Raw genomic sequence first — 15014 nt, forward strand, 5'->3', positions numbered from 1 at the left:
AAGTGCTTCATGTTTGTTTTTAATTTGGCCGATTATAGTTGGAAAATAGTTCATCTCTTTGGAGCAGTGTACAACAGCTGCGACATCTCTCGCGAAGCTAAAGCAGCAGACTTCAAAACACATACAGTAGTTATAAATAACTTCAGCAACTTAAAATACATATATACACACACACTTTACATATATTTCATAAGCATGTCGTCATGCTATAGTTTGACTGGCCTTGGACAGGTAGCACTGCAAGCTACAGTCATGAGCTGTTGGGCCATTGAGTGAGTGGCCGAGGAAAGGAGAAGGGATCCAGAGGCTATATATGCAGGTCCAGGTGATACAGGTCCCGCTGATGTTCAGACAAGCTATGGAGGTATGGAGAGGTCTGAGCTAGTGGAAAGGGGGGGGGGAGGCTGGCAGGGTTGTTGAGTAAAGATCCTAGGGTGTTTGAATGCTCAGATCCGTGTGTGTGTGTGTGTGTGTGTGTGTGTGTATACATACGCACAACACACATACACTGTCACACATATATGCATAGGTATATATCTAGGTCTATATCTAGGCATTTGGCATTTTTAGTAACAGCACATATACCACAGTTCTATAGAACATGTTGTGTCAGTCACTTCTCTCCTATCTTAGGCTTATGAAATCTATTTAAAATATATATTCTGTAGCAGGGGTGGAGAAACTTTGTTGGTTGGTGAGCCAGGTATCTTTGGCTGATGGGTGGGGCCACCCATCTGTAAATCGTCTGATGTCATGATGATATCCAGTGACTGATAGGTGGGTGGGCATGCATGGGGATGGGACAAAATAGCACCCAGTAGGATTGAATCCTCTGCTCACCAACTGATGAGCAAATGATTCAAAACTGCTGGTTGCAAAGGGTATGCTTTGCCCCCAGCAGGATTGAATTGCACTCCCAGTCCATCAGCTGACATCACTCATTAATGCCAGCTGATTGACAGGTGGGTGTAGGTTGGGGGAAATGGACTTGTGTGCTAACTTGGACCCCTTGTGGGCCAGAGTTCCCCACCCTTGTTCTACTGTAAAAAGTGGTCTGTAGAGGCAGCTTCTAACAATATCATAACACTTTAAAAATAAAATTGAATGGTTGTTTATATTTGAAGAAAATTTCCCCCCTCTAAACACTGAAGATACTTCAAATAGTCCAAAAAGCTGTCAGTATTCATGTTCACATTTGCACTATTATCTTTTATATTAGAGAGTTGCACATTTTTTCAGTTGGCTATTAAAGGATGTGTCTTGCTCATTATGAAACTATTGATCAAATCACGAAGGCAAGAGCTAGGAAAAAATTACTGAAAAATATGTTGTGCATTAATTGTTGATACATGGCCTGTCTAGGAGTCTGCAGTGATGAAGGAAAGAAGGGATTAGGACTATGGCATCAAACATACCATGCTGGGGCAGGTGAAGGTTGGAGTTCTTGCCAAAATATACTGTCTTCTGCCCAGGCACTTACACTCCCCTCCCCCCCAGCTATTGGGTACCAGTTGCTCAGTTTTCTCCCCCACCCCTTTACTCTTTTATTGTGACCACAGGCTATAGCCACATGATCAGAGAAAAGATAGTCACACTGGTGTGGTGATCTTGGGGTGCTGTTCTGGACTAAGGTTTCACAGGAGTCTGACCAGGTGCTGTTCCTGGGTTTTTAGGTATCTCAGGCATTTTGTTATTGTGGTGTTGAAATGCCAGGCTTTCTTCCAAACATATTGTTCTTGTTAGCAGAATGTTCTCTTCAAAGCTAAAGATTCATTCCTCACTCACACAACTTACAATCATTTCATTTTCCATTTAGAGTATTAAACACTGATATACATGAAGCAAAAGATGCAATTGTAGAAATGTAAAAGCAGTTTATAAATAAATATTTAATGTTTACTAAGAGTTGGGATAGACATCATGGTGCCCATCAGATGATGTTGCAGTTATGTTGGCTGCAGGAGTTGCCGGAAGGTGTACAAGGGACTCCACTTTGGTTTGGTTAGGGTTTACTCCTTAGTGGAGGAAATTGCAAGCTTTAGCATCAGATCAGCCACAGGTTGTAGTGACATCCAGAGCCAGAAAAACTATGGGCAATCGTAAAAATGGTTTTCTGAACCAAACAAACTTCAAACAATAATTTCTGAAGATGCTTCGTTTCGCTAACTATAGTTAAGATTAACCATGGTTTAACATTTGTACAACATGTTAAACTGGTTAAGTGAAAACTGAAGCAAAATAATCTGATGATTTTGTGGCTATGCTGGAAGAGTAGAATATGGGGATTATGGAATCCTGAGATTTGACCAGCTCACACAGGTAAACCATAGCTTAGTGTTGTGTTCAAGCAAGGTCATTACGTGTGCTAGAGCAGGGACATCCAACTCCCAATAGACTGCGATCTACTCACACTATAAAAATCTGGCTGTGAGCTACCCATTGTCGTTTGATGGATCAATGTTGTTGAGCTTTATTTTTTTAAGGAGCAAATTAATGAATGGAACTGAATATATGAATGAATGAAACTGAATGAGCATTGCGATATACACAGAACATAATAAAAAGTTGATTATATAAAACACACAGCTGAGGGTCCTGAATCTGCAGTCAAATAGTGGACCTTAATCTGATGGTCCACTTTTTTTGCTAGGAAGCAAAAGTTGCTGAGCTTTTTTTGGAAAGGCAAAGTTGTTCAGCTTTTCTTAGGAAGCCAGAGTGGTTGACCTTTTTTTAAATTCTTATTTATTTATTTATTTTGGGGGGAAGGAGATCCCTGAGGGACCAGAGATCTACCAGGAACACCCCACAATCTACCAGTAGATTGCGATCTACCTGTTGGACATGCCTGTGCTAGAGGATCATGGAATCAGTTTTAATCAAGTGATGGCTTTAAAATTTCGTATTGGATTTAATGAGTTTCTAATATATCATTGGGCGATTATCTCAGACTCACCCCTGAAAAAGTATCCATCTTTAAGAGAGAAAGTTACAAAAATATTCCCATGTTCCTTAGTTTAACTGAGCTGTACACGTTTTTCACTCCAGCTAACAGCCATTGAAATTTTGAAAGGAACCGCTTCTCTATAGCACTCAGAAACATCTCCACAAGGGAGCACAGTCTTTGACTGACTTTTAGCTTGTTTCAAAACAAAGCATTGAATTTAAAGAGGCATTGGATTGAAGGTGGCTGATAGGACCAAGGTCTTAAGATATTGACTTAAGAGAGATCTTTCTTCTGTATATAGTCAGAATCTAGTATATATTTTCTCCAAGATGATCTAAAAACTTTAAAATAGCCTGAGGTGAGAAACCTCTTCTTGTTATAGGTTCCCCTGGAACTGGATAATGAGTGAGATCCACACTCATTTATTCTGACTTTGACTAACTGGATATTGCCCAGTCTTTTTGATATGTATTCATTTTTGTTCATGTAATGTTTCTCAGCTTGCCTTTAAGACTTTACAGAACAGTGTGTCTATTAATAGGCTGTGTATTTTTATATGGCATGAAATTTTTAACAGTTGTGGCTCATTTTTTTGAATGCAGGCCACATGGAAGTGGCAAAGAAAGAAGAATTCTAATGCATTGTGTTGATATATGTGCAGACGTAGCATTAAATTGGCATGAACTATTTTTATCTTTTTGTTTCCAGGTTAAGCTTTGAAACCAACTTTAGCCATTACTTTTCAAGTAAACTCAACTTTACATTTTCACTTTATTTTTTCCAGTCAAAATGTTATGGCCAGAAACTGCTGACAGAAGTATTTAATCGGTTGAATTTGGTTGAATCAGACTACTTTGGAATTGAATTCCAGAACATGCAGTCATATTGGGTATGTAATATGTTTTTATCTGAATATAAACATCTTTAAATAGATGTGTTTTCAGCTTTGTTTTTAAAGGAAGACATTTGGTAGTTCTACTCTGGTTAAATTTGCACAAAAATTCCTTTAATGTAGGAGAAAGAGGCTTATATTACAGGTAAGCAAAGCTGCACCATAGTGATGCAGCTGCAGTTGTTTCAAATAATAACCCTACACAGTTTTGTTGAATGCTCTTCTTTGGTCCTTCCATTTTTAAAACAAGCACTACCTACTTTGCTTATTATGGAGCTCTCTTAATTTGAGTGTTTAGTTCCTTTTCAATGAATTTTAATAGTTTTTGCTATGATTCAAAAAGAACGGTGTTTCAAGAAAAGACACCAAACCACTTGATTAGCATTTTTAGAGTTGAAATGGAGTGCTGTATAAATTGGAATCTCATTTCTACTGAGTAGCATTTGTACTGTATCTTTTGACATAGAATCAAGATGTTGTGCTACAAGGGATAAAAGTAAAACGTAGATCAAACAAAGCTGTTTAGGAAGTCCATGACTGGGATCAAGTAATATAACCTTGAGCAATGAAACAGGCCTGACAATACCTATGACACAAATGGCATAAGGCTTCATGTGAAGTCAACTAGACATGTGCTGGAGTGCACCATTGCACGTGTTGTGTGTTGGTGAAGTTGCATGGACTACATTGGCTATCCTGATCCATATACTGCCATAACTGGTGAAAGGCACTGCTAGCCACAGAGTTCACTTGGACCTCTAATGACAAAGTTCTAAACTACATACCTGATTGTTCAGAGGGAGTGCAGTATCTTTAGGAAGTAAGAACCTACCCACAGAGCCTCTTTCTTACCAGGTTTCAAACTCAGTTTGTTGGCCCTTATCCAGTCCACCACTGCATTCAGGCATAGATCCAGGACTTGCACATCCTTCCCTAATCATGATGTTAAGGAGTAGTAGTAGATGTTAAATAGCACTGGGGACCAAATTGTGCCTTGCAGAATCACATAACACAAGTGCAGGAGGCCATGGAACAGTGTTGTCCCACTGTTACACTCTGAACTCACCCACACAGGTAGGAACAGTGCTGCTGTAATACATTGCCTCCTATACTGATCCTGAACAGTTGATGTAGGAAGATATGGTCAGTGGGGTCAAAAACCACTGAGAGATCAAGTAATCGTAACAGGGTTGCATTTTCGCTGTCCCTCTTTTGAGGGTGACAAAGACTGATTCAATCATGAAACCAGGCCTGAACCCTGATTGAATTAATCTAGACATTCAATGTACTCAAACAACACTTGCCTGATGTACTTCATTTGATGTTAGAATTTGCATATTTAGTTGTTGAGTTCTATCTAGACCTTTTGCAAAAAACTGTTTTTTTCTCAGTGGATAAAAAAAAAATCTTTGATGTTATTTTTGAAGTTTGCATGAATAAATGCATTCATATAGTTGAAAGGAATTTCAAGTCATTCATTCTAATCTTTGCCCTCTAGCTTTATTATTTTGGGCAGATTTTATTCAGTCTCCTCACTGAAACCTCCAGAAAGAGTTGCCATAAGTTTCTTGGGCAAGGGACTCTGTTGCACAAGCATTAGTGTAAATGAATTTTCCTGTGATCCTTCCAAAAGGTGCTCTGCCATAACTAGAACTCAGTGCTTTTCCTTCATTCGCTTCAGGAAATGTTTTTCCTTCTGCTTCTTCCTTTTCCACTATATTTTTCACTGTCTATGTATAGACATTTTGAGGTTTATTCCTTTAGCTAAAACATTTGTTTAACTGAAACGGGGGTGTAGGGAAGTATTGGTTTACAGGTGCTAGAATTATTTTAGCTGTGTGGTTTTATTTACTGCTGCAGTGTTTGCTTAATTATTCACCTAAGCCCTTTTTTTCTTGTTCAGATTTGGCTTGAGCCTATGAAACCTATAATTAAACAAATACGAAGTAAGTATATATACTATTTCTATTAGTGTTTCTTTCTAGAATTCTAGCAACTTTTTGGTGCTATTCTTAACATGGCCACATTTGGAAGATTAAGGCAGGATATCTATGAGCTGTGTGCACCCACATGCAGCCCCTTTGCTGCCTCTTTGTGCAAGCAGTGAAACCATCCAGTAAGCCAGAGTTAACTGTAGCTTCCTGTTAAGTCTAAACTGAGAACTATGGTTCATGTCTCCCAATAAGCCAGGATTTCGGAGCATACTTTTAACTGTGGAAAGGTGCATGCAGCTCATGCCTATGCTACTTTATTAAGCCGGAATTTGATAGCCTGACTTTCCGCATCCTGGTACCCTCCAGACGTTTTGGGCTACAGCTCTCATCATTCCCAGCTATCATGGTCAATGGTGAAGATGATAGGAATTTTAGTCCAAGACATATGAAGGACACTATGTTGGGGAAGACCATTCTAGAGATTTGAAGCAAATGAAGATAATCTGTTTTGCATGACACACAGGTTCACTTAATCAATGGAACTGGAGAACATTCATATGGAAAACACAAAAAATGAAGTTTTTTTAAAGCAACTTTACAAAATTACATTCCCACTGGCTCATTCAGCAATTCAAATGCTTTGTTTTTAGAAGGTTTTGTTAATTAGTTTTATCCTGCTTTTCTGTTTGAATAATAAAATGACTTGTATCAAAAATAAAAATACAACAAAAGTAAACAAAACATTTTAAAATGCTTTAATTAGCAGAGAATGCACCTGTTCTACTGTTCCACAGATCAACATTTGTTTTCTGGCTGCAATTTCCTTAGAATTTGGATCACTTTAGGAGCTTCATGAGGTCCTATTTCAGTTTTTGATTATGCCAACTTCCCACATTCATTCAGCCCATTTTACTGTTCTTTGATGTTCTTGTATTATTTTTGCTCCCAGTTTTGCCATAATCCCTTTAACCCCTTTCCTTCCACCATTTAGTAGTTTTCAACAGCTACCTACCACTGGCACTTTAGCTAGTATAGGTTCCTCTCCTGTATTTCATATCACTTGCTTAGGGTGCATATTACAACCATGTTTCAGAATTATGTTGGTATACTTGGTTGGTTCGGTTACTGTATTTAAGTTGAAATGTTCGTGATCCATTCAATAAATGCCTAATTCCTATTACCTCACTTTTGAGAGTTGGCAATTGGTATTCAAATTCAATGTTTCAACTATAAAGGTAAAAGTTAATAGAATGCATTGGTTTTATTTTAGGACCAAAGAATGCATTGCTTCGTCTAGCAGTAAAGTTCTTTCCTCCTGACCCTGGTCAGCTGCAAGAGGAGTACACCAGGTAAACAATGTGGCACTATTAATTCCACAATAATTTACAATGGAAATAGGAAAGAAGGATTAATGAATTATCTTTAAACTCAAAAGACCTGTGAATTCACTGTCAGAGTTGGTATGTGTGTGTAGCCTTGAATGACAGCAAGTTTTACCTGATCTAATCAAGTGGCCGTGATGCTGCTTCAGCTGTGTGCAAAGAGGATATACTTGCCAAGGATGTGTTCAAAATGTCCATGTTTAAAAATTGTCTCAAGAGATAAAGAACTTGTTTGGCTGCTTGGTGCAGTGGTTTCAGGCTGTTATCCTGACCTGTGCATATTTACATGGGAGTAAAGCCCATTAAACACAACAGGACTACTTCTGAATAAACATTTATAAGATTACACTGCTATGGTAGTTTACAAATTATGGGACTGGTTCTTCAGGGTAACAAGTCATATTTCTGTTAGTTGCCTTTGGGTGTTATGAATTTCAGGAGTGTTTATCTGATATTTCTCATTCTGTTCCCAACTGCTGTGCCATTTGGTTGTGTTCTCTTGTGTGCATGCTTTGAGTTGAAAGTACATATGAATGGTGTCTCCTTTGTTCTTAATGAGACTCATTGAAGTCTTCCTCTTGCAGATCTACTCAACTCCAGCCCTTTCATACCTGTTTTTCTGCCGAATTGTGCCATTTGTGTTTCCTATATTGTCTACTTCAGCCCACCTACATACCTTTCCATCAGTGATTCTGTGCTTGTCAGTTTTTCTATTCAGCTGTGATTTTTGAGTTTCTGCTAAAACTACTTGCTGCCGTTTTCTGTTGTTTGCACTCCTCCTTTCCTAAATGACTGCCGTTGATGGCTGCAGGGTATACTGGATATGTTGCTATATTTGAAAAAGTATCTATTTCATAGTTTCTCCTAAGTCATAGGATATGGGTGAGGATGCATGTTCTATCATGCTCTGTGGAGGATTGTACCTGAAGAAATAATAGCATTACAAAATTATTAAAATAGACTTTGAAAAACTTAAATATGTTGCTTAACTAGAAAGCTTTTTTTGGGAGGGGGGTTCTTCAGGACATGAGTCAGTCACAGGGAAGCTAGTAGGTAGAGAGGGTTGTGACAGTAGCAAGAGCTATAGCTGAACCTCACATTTGAACATGTCTTAGCCACATTTGATACAAAGCCTGCCAGTCTTAGAGGTAGTGCAGTTGTATGTTGCTTGGTGACAGCATATATCTTGGCTAGCAACAGCTGGTGATCTGATGTGGTAGTAGTAAATGGCTGTCACTAAGCAGGTTGGCGGTATGAGGGGGGAGGAGACAATGCTATATTACTACTCTTAGTTATCACTCAGACATCGTCTTCAATGTCAGCATTGTGCATATATGCAGCTACTAACTGGCCTGTAGTGCTCCTGCATGGGCCATTTTTCATTTCCTGCTGCTAAACAACTAGTAAAATGGACAAAATATGATACTATTGATTTCCCCCCCTTTAGGTATCTATTTGCATTGCAAATCAAGAGAGATCTAGCTGAGGAACGCCTTACCTGCAACGACAATACAGCAGCACTCCTCATCTCTCACCTTCTGCAGTGTTAGTATCTAATGTCACTTATATATTGAGCACACAGATGCAAAGAATCCATTCAACTTCTCTACAGTTTCCTTCCATCAGTAATTATTTTGCTTCTTTGTCATCCAGCAGTTACAACAGCTTCCCTGGTTAGTTTCCTGCTTCTGTTATAGTTGCTCCCAGAAGCCATTTTTGATTAACATAATTGATTTGCACTTGTGTTGCTCATTAACCATGCAAGCATCTACTTGGACTTTCTTGGGCTCTTTTGAATCTGATATAAATACCATTTACAAAGAGGGGGGAAACATAGGAGGCATACATTCTGTTTCAATATCTGTTATCATGCTTTCAGTAAGCCTTCATACATTCTGAATAATGTTCCCCTTTTCTGTCTTATCAGCTTGCTTTTAGAAGTTTAGTTTCTTAAAAAAGTTAAATGTGCCTATGTTGAACCTCCTTGGGAACTTAACTACTCACACATATGTTGATTCTGATAGCACAGGAACATTGAATTTTCCCTTTTCCCGACACCCCTCCCCTCATGAAACAGATCCATCTATTAGGTCTTACCAAAGTCCATTTATTAATCTGGTGGGTGCCAGTCATCAGGGTGATCATTTGAAAACTTTATAAAGGGGTACCAAATCTCGTCATTTGCATCCCATATATACTATTGAGAACCAATGGCTATTGTAAGAAGAAGATACCTTCAAGGATCCATTTGCTAACTTTATGGAACAATTGCAATAGTGAAGCAATATTTTCTTTCAAATATATTTTTCTCTTCTATCACAGCTGAGTTAGGAGATTTTGATGAATCTGGGGACCGAGAGCATCTTAAAAACAACCGGTACTTTCCAAACCAAGAAAGACTGCAAGGAAAAATACTTGAATTTCACAGGAAGCACATGTAAGTGTAAATGAATGTTTGATTTCTGGTATTCAACATAGTACTATTTGTTGCTGTTATTGATAACAAAATAAGCTTGTCTATATCTCTCATTAACCATAAGTTATTTCACCTATACCTTCGTAGTAATTCTAGAAGGAGAATTTGGCTAGGTGACCTCTTGGTCCTAAAAGCAAGAAAATTTGTCTGTGGCATGAAATTTGACTCTTATAAATTACTTGCAGATGCCCAAATTTGTAGTGCTAATGCAAAGGTTGAGCAATCAGCAGGTGTGTGGCGTTCTCTGTGTGTTGATTCTTTCCTACAAATTCCTTACTATGCCCAAATTTGAGAAGAATTCATTGACAAATGTCAGGACTACAAATCTTTAAAAATGTTGCTTTTAGAGGTTCCACATTTCTGACCATGTTCATGCTCAGTGCAACAAACATCTTAAATTCTTTCTTTTGATTGCTTAGACAGTGACAAAATCAAGGAAAAGACAGAAGTCTTCGCCTCACTTTTCTTTTGAAAACCTTGTTTCTAAGTTCTATTTTTAAAAAGTAATGTAAATGCGAGGTTGTCCAATACATACTCCATGGGGCTTTTAAGTACAGAAACAGAAAGGGGAAGTGCTAGCAAATCAGTACAGTATATGCTTGATTGGCAGGTAGACTTTCCAGGGTGGAGTCTTGTCCCAAAGGTGAAATATATCTCACTCCGCTGAGTAGGTTTGCAGCAGAAGTTGTAAGTTAAGACTATAAGCTGGGCAGCTTTCCCTCAAAGTAGGAGTTTGGTGTTGGTCCATTGATTTTCAGTGGGTCTACTCAGAGAATGACTTAGAAGGATAGAATCGTTACATTTATTTAATACTCTTCCTTATTGTACAGTATAGTCTATTAGATGTGTGACTCTGAAACTGACCACATAATCATTTAATCTGGTCTTTTATTCTTACAGTGGTATTTGAAGCTTTCTTGAATAGAAATGAAATTTAAGAAGAACCGATTTCATGGGGTTTAAACATAATGTTTTCCTCAATGTTTTCTCCTTTAATAGGATATCATTTTGAATCAAGATGGTGGAATAAACCTTTCAAAATAGCACTGATTTTAAACACATGTTTCAAAACTGCACTGATTTTTTTGTTTGTTAGAATTCCCAAACAATGGGTATGAGGCTGCTACATTATCATAATGGTCATTGAAAACAATCCCTAATCCAATTATCAGTGCAATTTAATGTATTTTGTTCTCTGTGCTTAACATAAAATATATTTTATTGTGGACACAGCACAGTGTGTAAACAGGAGACTTCCAACTTCATGTTCCTCTTATAGTGCTAATGCAAAGGTTGAGCAATCAGCAGGTGTGTGGCGTTCTCTGTGTGTTGATTCTTTCCTACAAACTGGATATTAAATCCCCCACAAGGCTAGGTTTCAAAACCATAAATGAGTCCTAACCAAGGGGAAAGTAGCCCAGTGAGACAGCATTTGCAACATATAATTAGTGTACATGTGAGGGGTTAACTACCCCTCCCTTCTACCAATTCTCTAAAAGTGTTCTCTACTCCATCACTATTTCACCTGCCATTGGCAAGTATATGATTGGAACTATGTTTTTCAATCTTGCTTGGGCCTTATGAATGCCAATGTAGTAATTATACTTTGTTCACTTATGCAGTTTACAAATTAATGTAAAGTTATTCAAGTTAAAAGCAGCAGAATTGGCCAGTTAACAATGCCTAATGGCCTTTTCAAAGTACTGTGCAGTATCTTACCACATTTATGTCAGTTTGACCCTAATTTATTGGTGAATATTGCAATAACGTTGAAATATTTATTGAGCATACAAGGTCAGAACTTTTTTTAAAAAAACAAAAAATCCTAGAAACAACTGCAGGAATATATTTATTGTTGAGAAAACTCTGTAAATTGGCTGTTCACTGGTTGTAGGATGGCTAAGCGGATTGATCTGCTTAGCAGATAACAAAATTAGACCAGATTGTTTTCAGGCCAGTCTGTGAGGCTTAGTCGACTGAAAACATCTGAAGATAATTACTCACTGTGCTTTACCCTTGTAAACATTTGCTTGCATAGGGTAAATCACTTGGCATAATTACGGGTTTTTCTCACTTCAGAAATAAAGTATCTTCTGTGCGTGGAAAAGGTTATTTAAGAACGTTGATCAGTTTTTTTAGGCAAACATTTATTCAGGGAATTCTTCTGGTCACTAGAATAGCATAGACATGTTGACCATTTTAATCTGTAATAAATATCTCTATAATCTGTGTGCATGAGCCTGTGGCTTACATGCCCCCTTCTCCACTTTTGTGTGATGGAGAAGATATGAGGAGTAGAAGGCAACAAGCAATCTGTAACAGCCGTGACTGTTGATCCCCAAACAGGCAGAGGAACCACAGCTTGGGGGGACTGTTTGCATTTTCAGGACTGCTACTACCCAAGGTGTTAGTGAATTGACCTAGCATGTTGCAGAGGATCCTAACACCACTTGCACACAACTGTGGCACATCCACACCATACATTTAAAACACAATCAGTGCACATTTAAAGCATATCATGTCCCCCAAAGAATCCTGAGAATCAAAGTTTGCTAAAGGTGCTGGGAATTGTAGCTATGTGAGGGGGAAACTACAGTTCCCAGGATTCTTTGGATGAAATCATGCACTTTGAATGTGTGTTAGATATTCTTTAAATTCATAATGGGGATCTGCCCTTGTACTAGGATAATACAATCATTCTCATTCAGAAGGCAGACTTAAGCTCAACTATTAAGGATTGACACCTATCAACTGCAGATAATGGGCGGGTGTGAGAACCACCAGGAGCCAGTTGTCTATATACAAAAAGGTAAAGGTAAAGGTACCCCTGCCCGTACAGGCCAGTCTTGCCAGACTCTGGGGTTGTGCGCCCATCTCACTCAAGAGGCCGGGGGCCAGCGCTGTCCGGAGACACTTCCGGGTCACGTGGCCAGCGTGACATCGCTGCTCTGGCGAGCCAGAGCCGCACACGGAAACACCGTTTACCTTCCCAATAGAAAGCAGTCCCTATTTATCTACTTGCACCCGGGGGTGCTTTCGAACTGCTAGGTTGGCAGGCGCTGGGACCGAGCAACAGGAGCGCACCCCGCCGTGGGGATTCGAACCGCCGACCTTTCGATCGGCAAGCCCTAGGCGCTAAGGCTTTTACCCACAGCGCCACCCGCGTCCCTATATACAAAAAGACAGATGCTATTGTAGTGCATCTGTCTTGAACGTTGCAAAGCTGTTTGGTCCAATTGGGCTTGCCTGCTTACTGACTTGCTCTCATGTTTTCAAACAAAGAGAGATTAGATGTTGGCATATATTTTACAAAATTATGGAATACGTAGCATTTTGCATTTAAAATTATGAAATACAGGGCATATTAAGGATACACTTGTTTTAAAGAATAATTAAATGTCTCTGAGTTTGATTATGACTTCAACTAGATTGCCATGTGTTCTTCCATTTGTAACATATTTTTATGCTAGTTGGTTTTTCTCTTTTGGTCTGGCACAGTAAACCTGAATAACTCTGAAGCTTAGTGACTGCTTACTAATATGGATATGATCTCACTAAACTTGTTGAACTATATTAGAGTCTTTTTTCCTGTTTCATAGCTTTGGATAGTGTTATAAGTAATTAATAATATTTTCAATTTTGGTAACACAGGGGCCAAACTCCAGCTGAATCAGATTTCCAGGTGCTTGAAATAGCTCGGAAGTTGGAGATGTATGGCATGAGATTTCATCTGGCGTCTGACCGTGAGGGAACAAAAATTAATTTGGCTGTATCAAACATGGGCGTACTGGTATTCCAGGTAGGAAAGCAATATTTAACATGAGAAACTTTTTGTAGTTATGCAGACAGAAGACTTTAAACCCAGAGGATAGACCCATATGCCTGCTTTAGAGCATGTAGCAATTGATTCTGAACGAATGGCTACATCCTTGCTATGACAGTCTTTGCAGTCCCAACAGACAATGTGATGTTTGCAAATGCCTTTGTGGCAGCAGCACTCTTTATTAAACCCAGATGGGATTAGTAGGGCACCATTGCAGCAGCTTCTTCTTTGAGACTAATGGGAGTGTTTGTAATATTGCCTTCATTGTGCTGGCTTGGGCTGATGGGAGTTGTAGTCCAAATGTAGTAGTAGTTGTAATAAATCTGTTACCCACCTTTCACCAGCAGGTCCTAGGGTGGGTTACAACAATTTAATTTTCAGAATTAAAAACAGTTAAAACAGGTTGCAATCACAGGAATAGTGTGGATCCTGAAAAGACATATCTCAAATGTCAAAGGCCAGAGTAGCAAGGTCAGGGAGGGCTGCTTTCAGAACTAGAGGTTCTTTTAACAGTCTTGTTGTTTTAAATTATCAGTTATCTGATCCAGACGATATGATTTAGATAGAAAAAAGGTTTGACAGTATAAGTCTATAACTTATGTTCTGTTTAAATCCTGTGTATAATATACCTCAGTTATTTTATATTGAATTGAACACAGGGTAATACAAAAATCAATACTTTCAACTGGTCCAAAGTCCGAAAAATAAGCTTCAAAAGAAAACGATTCCTTATCAAGCTTCATCCAGAAGTTCATGTAAGTACTTCCATTATAATGTCATTTCTACAGTTTCAAGCATGACTTAATTATGCAGTATTCAGTACTGTTAATGCCTGAATACAAGCTTCATAGGTAATAGCACTATGATAAAAGCATGTTAGTAAAACCCGTATTTCATTAAATTCTGACTTGTCTTTCAAAGGAGCCCATGTGGGCATCTGCGGGGGGGGGGGAGAGTTTAAAAGGGGTCCTCACACTTGTAAAAGTTGGGAACCACTGGTCTAGAGCATGTTCTCGAAACCTACATTGAACCATGATATTAAAAAATATGCCCCTGGACCACTATGTATTTTGCCTATTTTTGAGAAAGGAGATCAGGATCTTATATGTAAACAGTTAATTGTATAATTTGTAGCCACTTGATTAGTTATTACACAGGGCTGGAAAGATGCTTCATGATGTACCCTAGATAACTGGTTCAAGAAAGTTAACGTTCATTGCCATCTCAAAAAAATGTGGGATATTTAAACCATTGAGAGTGATGTTGATCCCTCTGATTTCACCTCTGGAGGTTATTTATGAAGGGAGGTTATTGGGTTGTTCTTGTTTTTATTTTGATTATGTATTCTGTGTTTTTATATTGTGACATTATCCTGTGAACTTCCCTGAGACCTGCGGGTATAGGAATTACTATTATTATTGACATCCCAGTCACATGGGTTGCAAATCCCTTTGAAATAAGATTTTATTGGGTGGCTTCTATAGACAGGCAAGACCTTTTTCTTTATTCCCGTTTCCTTCATTGTACAATGTAAGTGGTGTTTTTCTACCCCATTTACAATTT

At 38.5% G+C, this 15014-nt stretch overlaps 1 protein-coding gene across 5 annotated transcripts in view; it reads left to right on the forward strand.

The window, feature by feature from the left end:
* The window catches only part of FARP2 (FERM, ARH/RhoGEF and pleckstrin domain protein 2), a 64500-nt gene that overhangs the window by 15917 nt on the left and 33569 nt on the right, over window positions 1-15014 (forward strand). For all 5 annotated transcript variants that reach the window (XR_013393160.1, XM_077929968.1, XM_028730967.2 and 2 more), the window contains 7 exons: window positions 3729-3833; window positions 5740-5782; window positions 7041-7119; window positions 8600-8697; window positions 9475-9589; window positions 13280-13427; window positions 14111-14206. Coding sequence is in view for 4 of the 5 variants with exons in the window: in XM_077929968.1 (XP_077786094.1) it covers window positions 3729-3833; window positions 5740-5782; window positions 7041-7119; window positions 8600-8697; window positions 9475-9589; window positions 13280-13427; window positions 14111-14206 (684 nt within the window). In the remaining variant the exon portion in view is untranslated. The remainder of the gene's footprint in view (window positions 1-3728; window positions 3834-5739; window positions 5783-7040; window positions 7120-8599; window positions 8698-9474; window positions 9590-13279; window positions 13428-14110; window positions 14207-15014) is intronic.

The sequence above is a fragment of the Podarcis muralis genome, chromosome 6 (genome assembly GCF_964188315.1).
Source record: "Podarcis muralis chromosome 6, rPodMur119.hap1.1, whole genome shotgun sequence".
Taxonomy (NCBI): Eukaryota; Metazoa; Chordata; class Lepidosauria; order Squamata; family Lacertidae; genus Podarcis; species Podarcis muralis.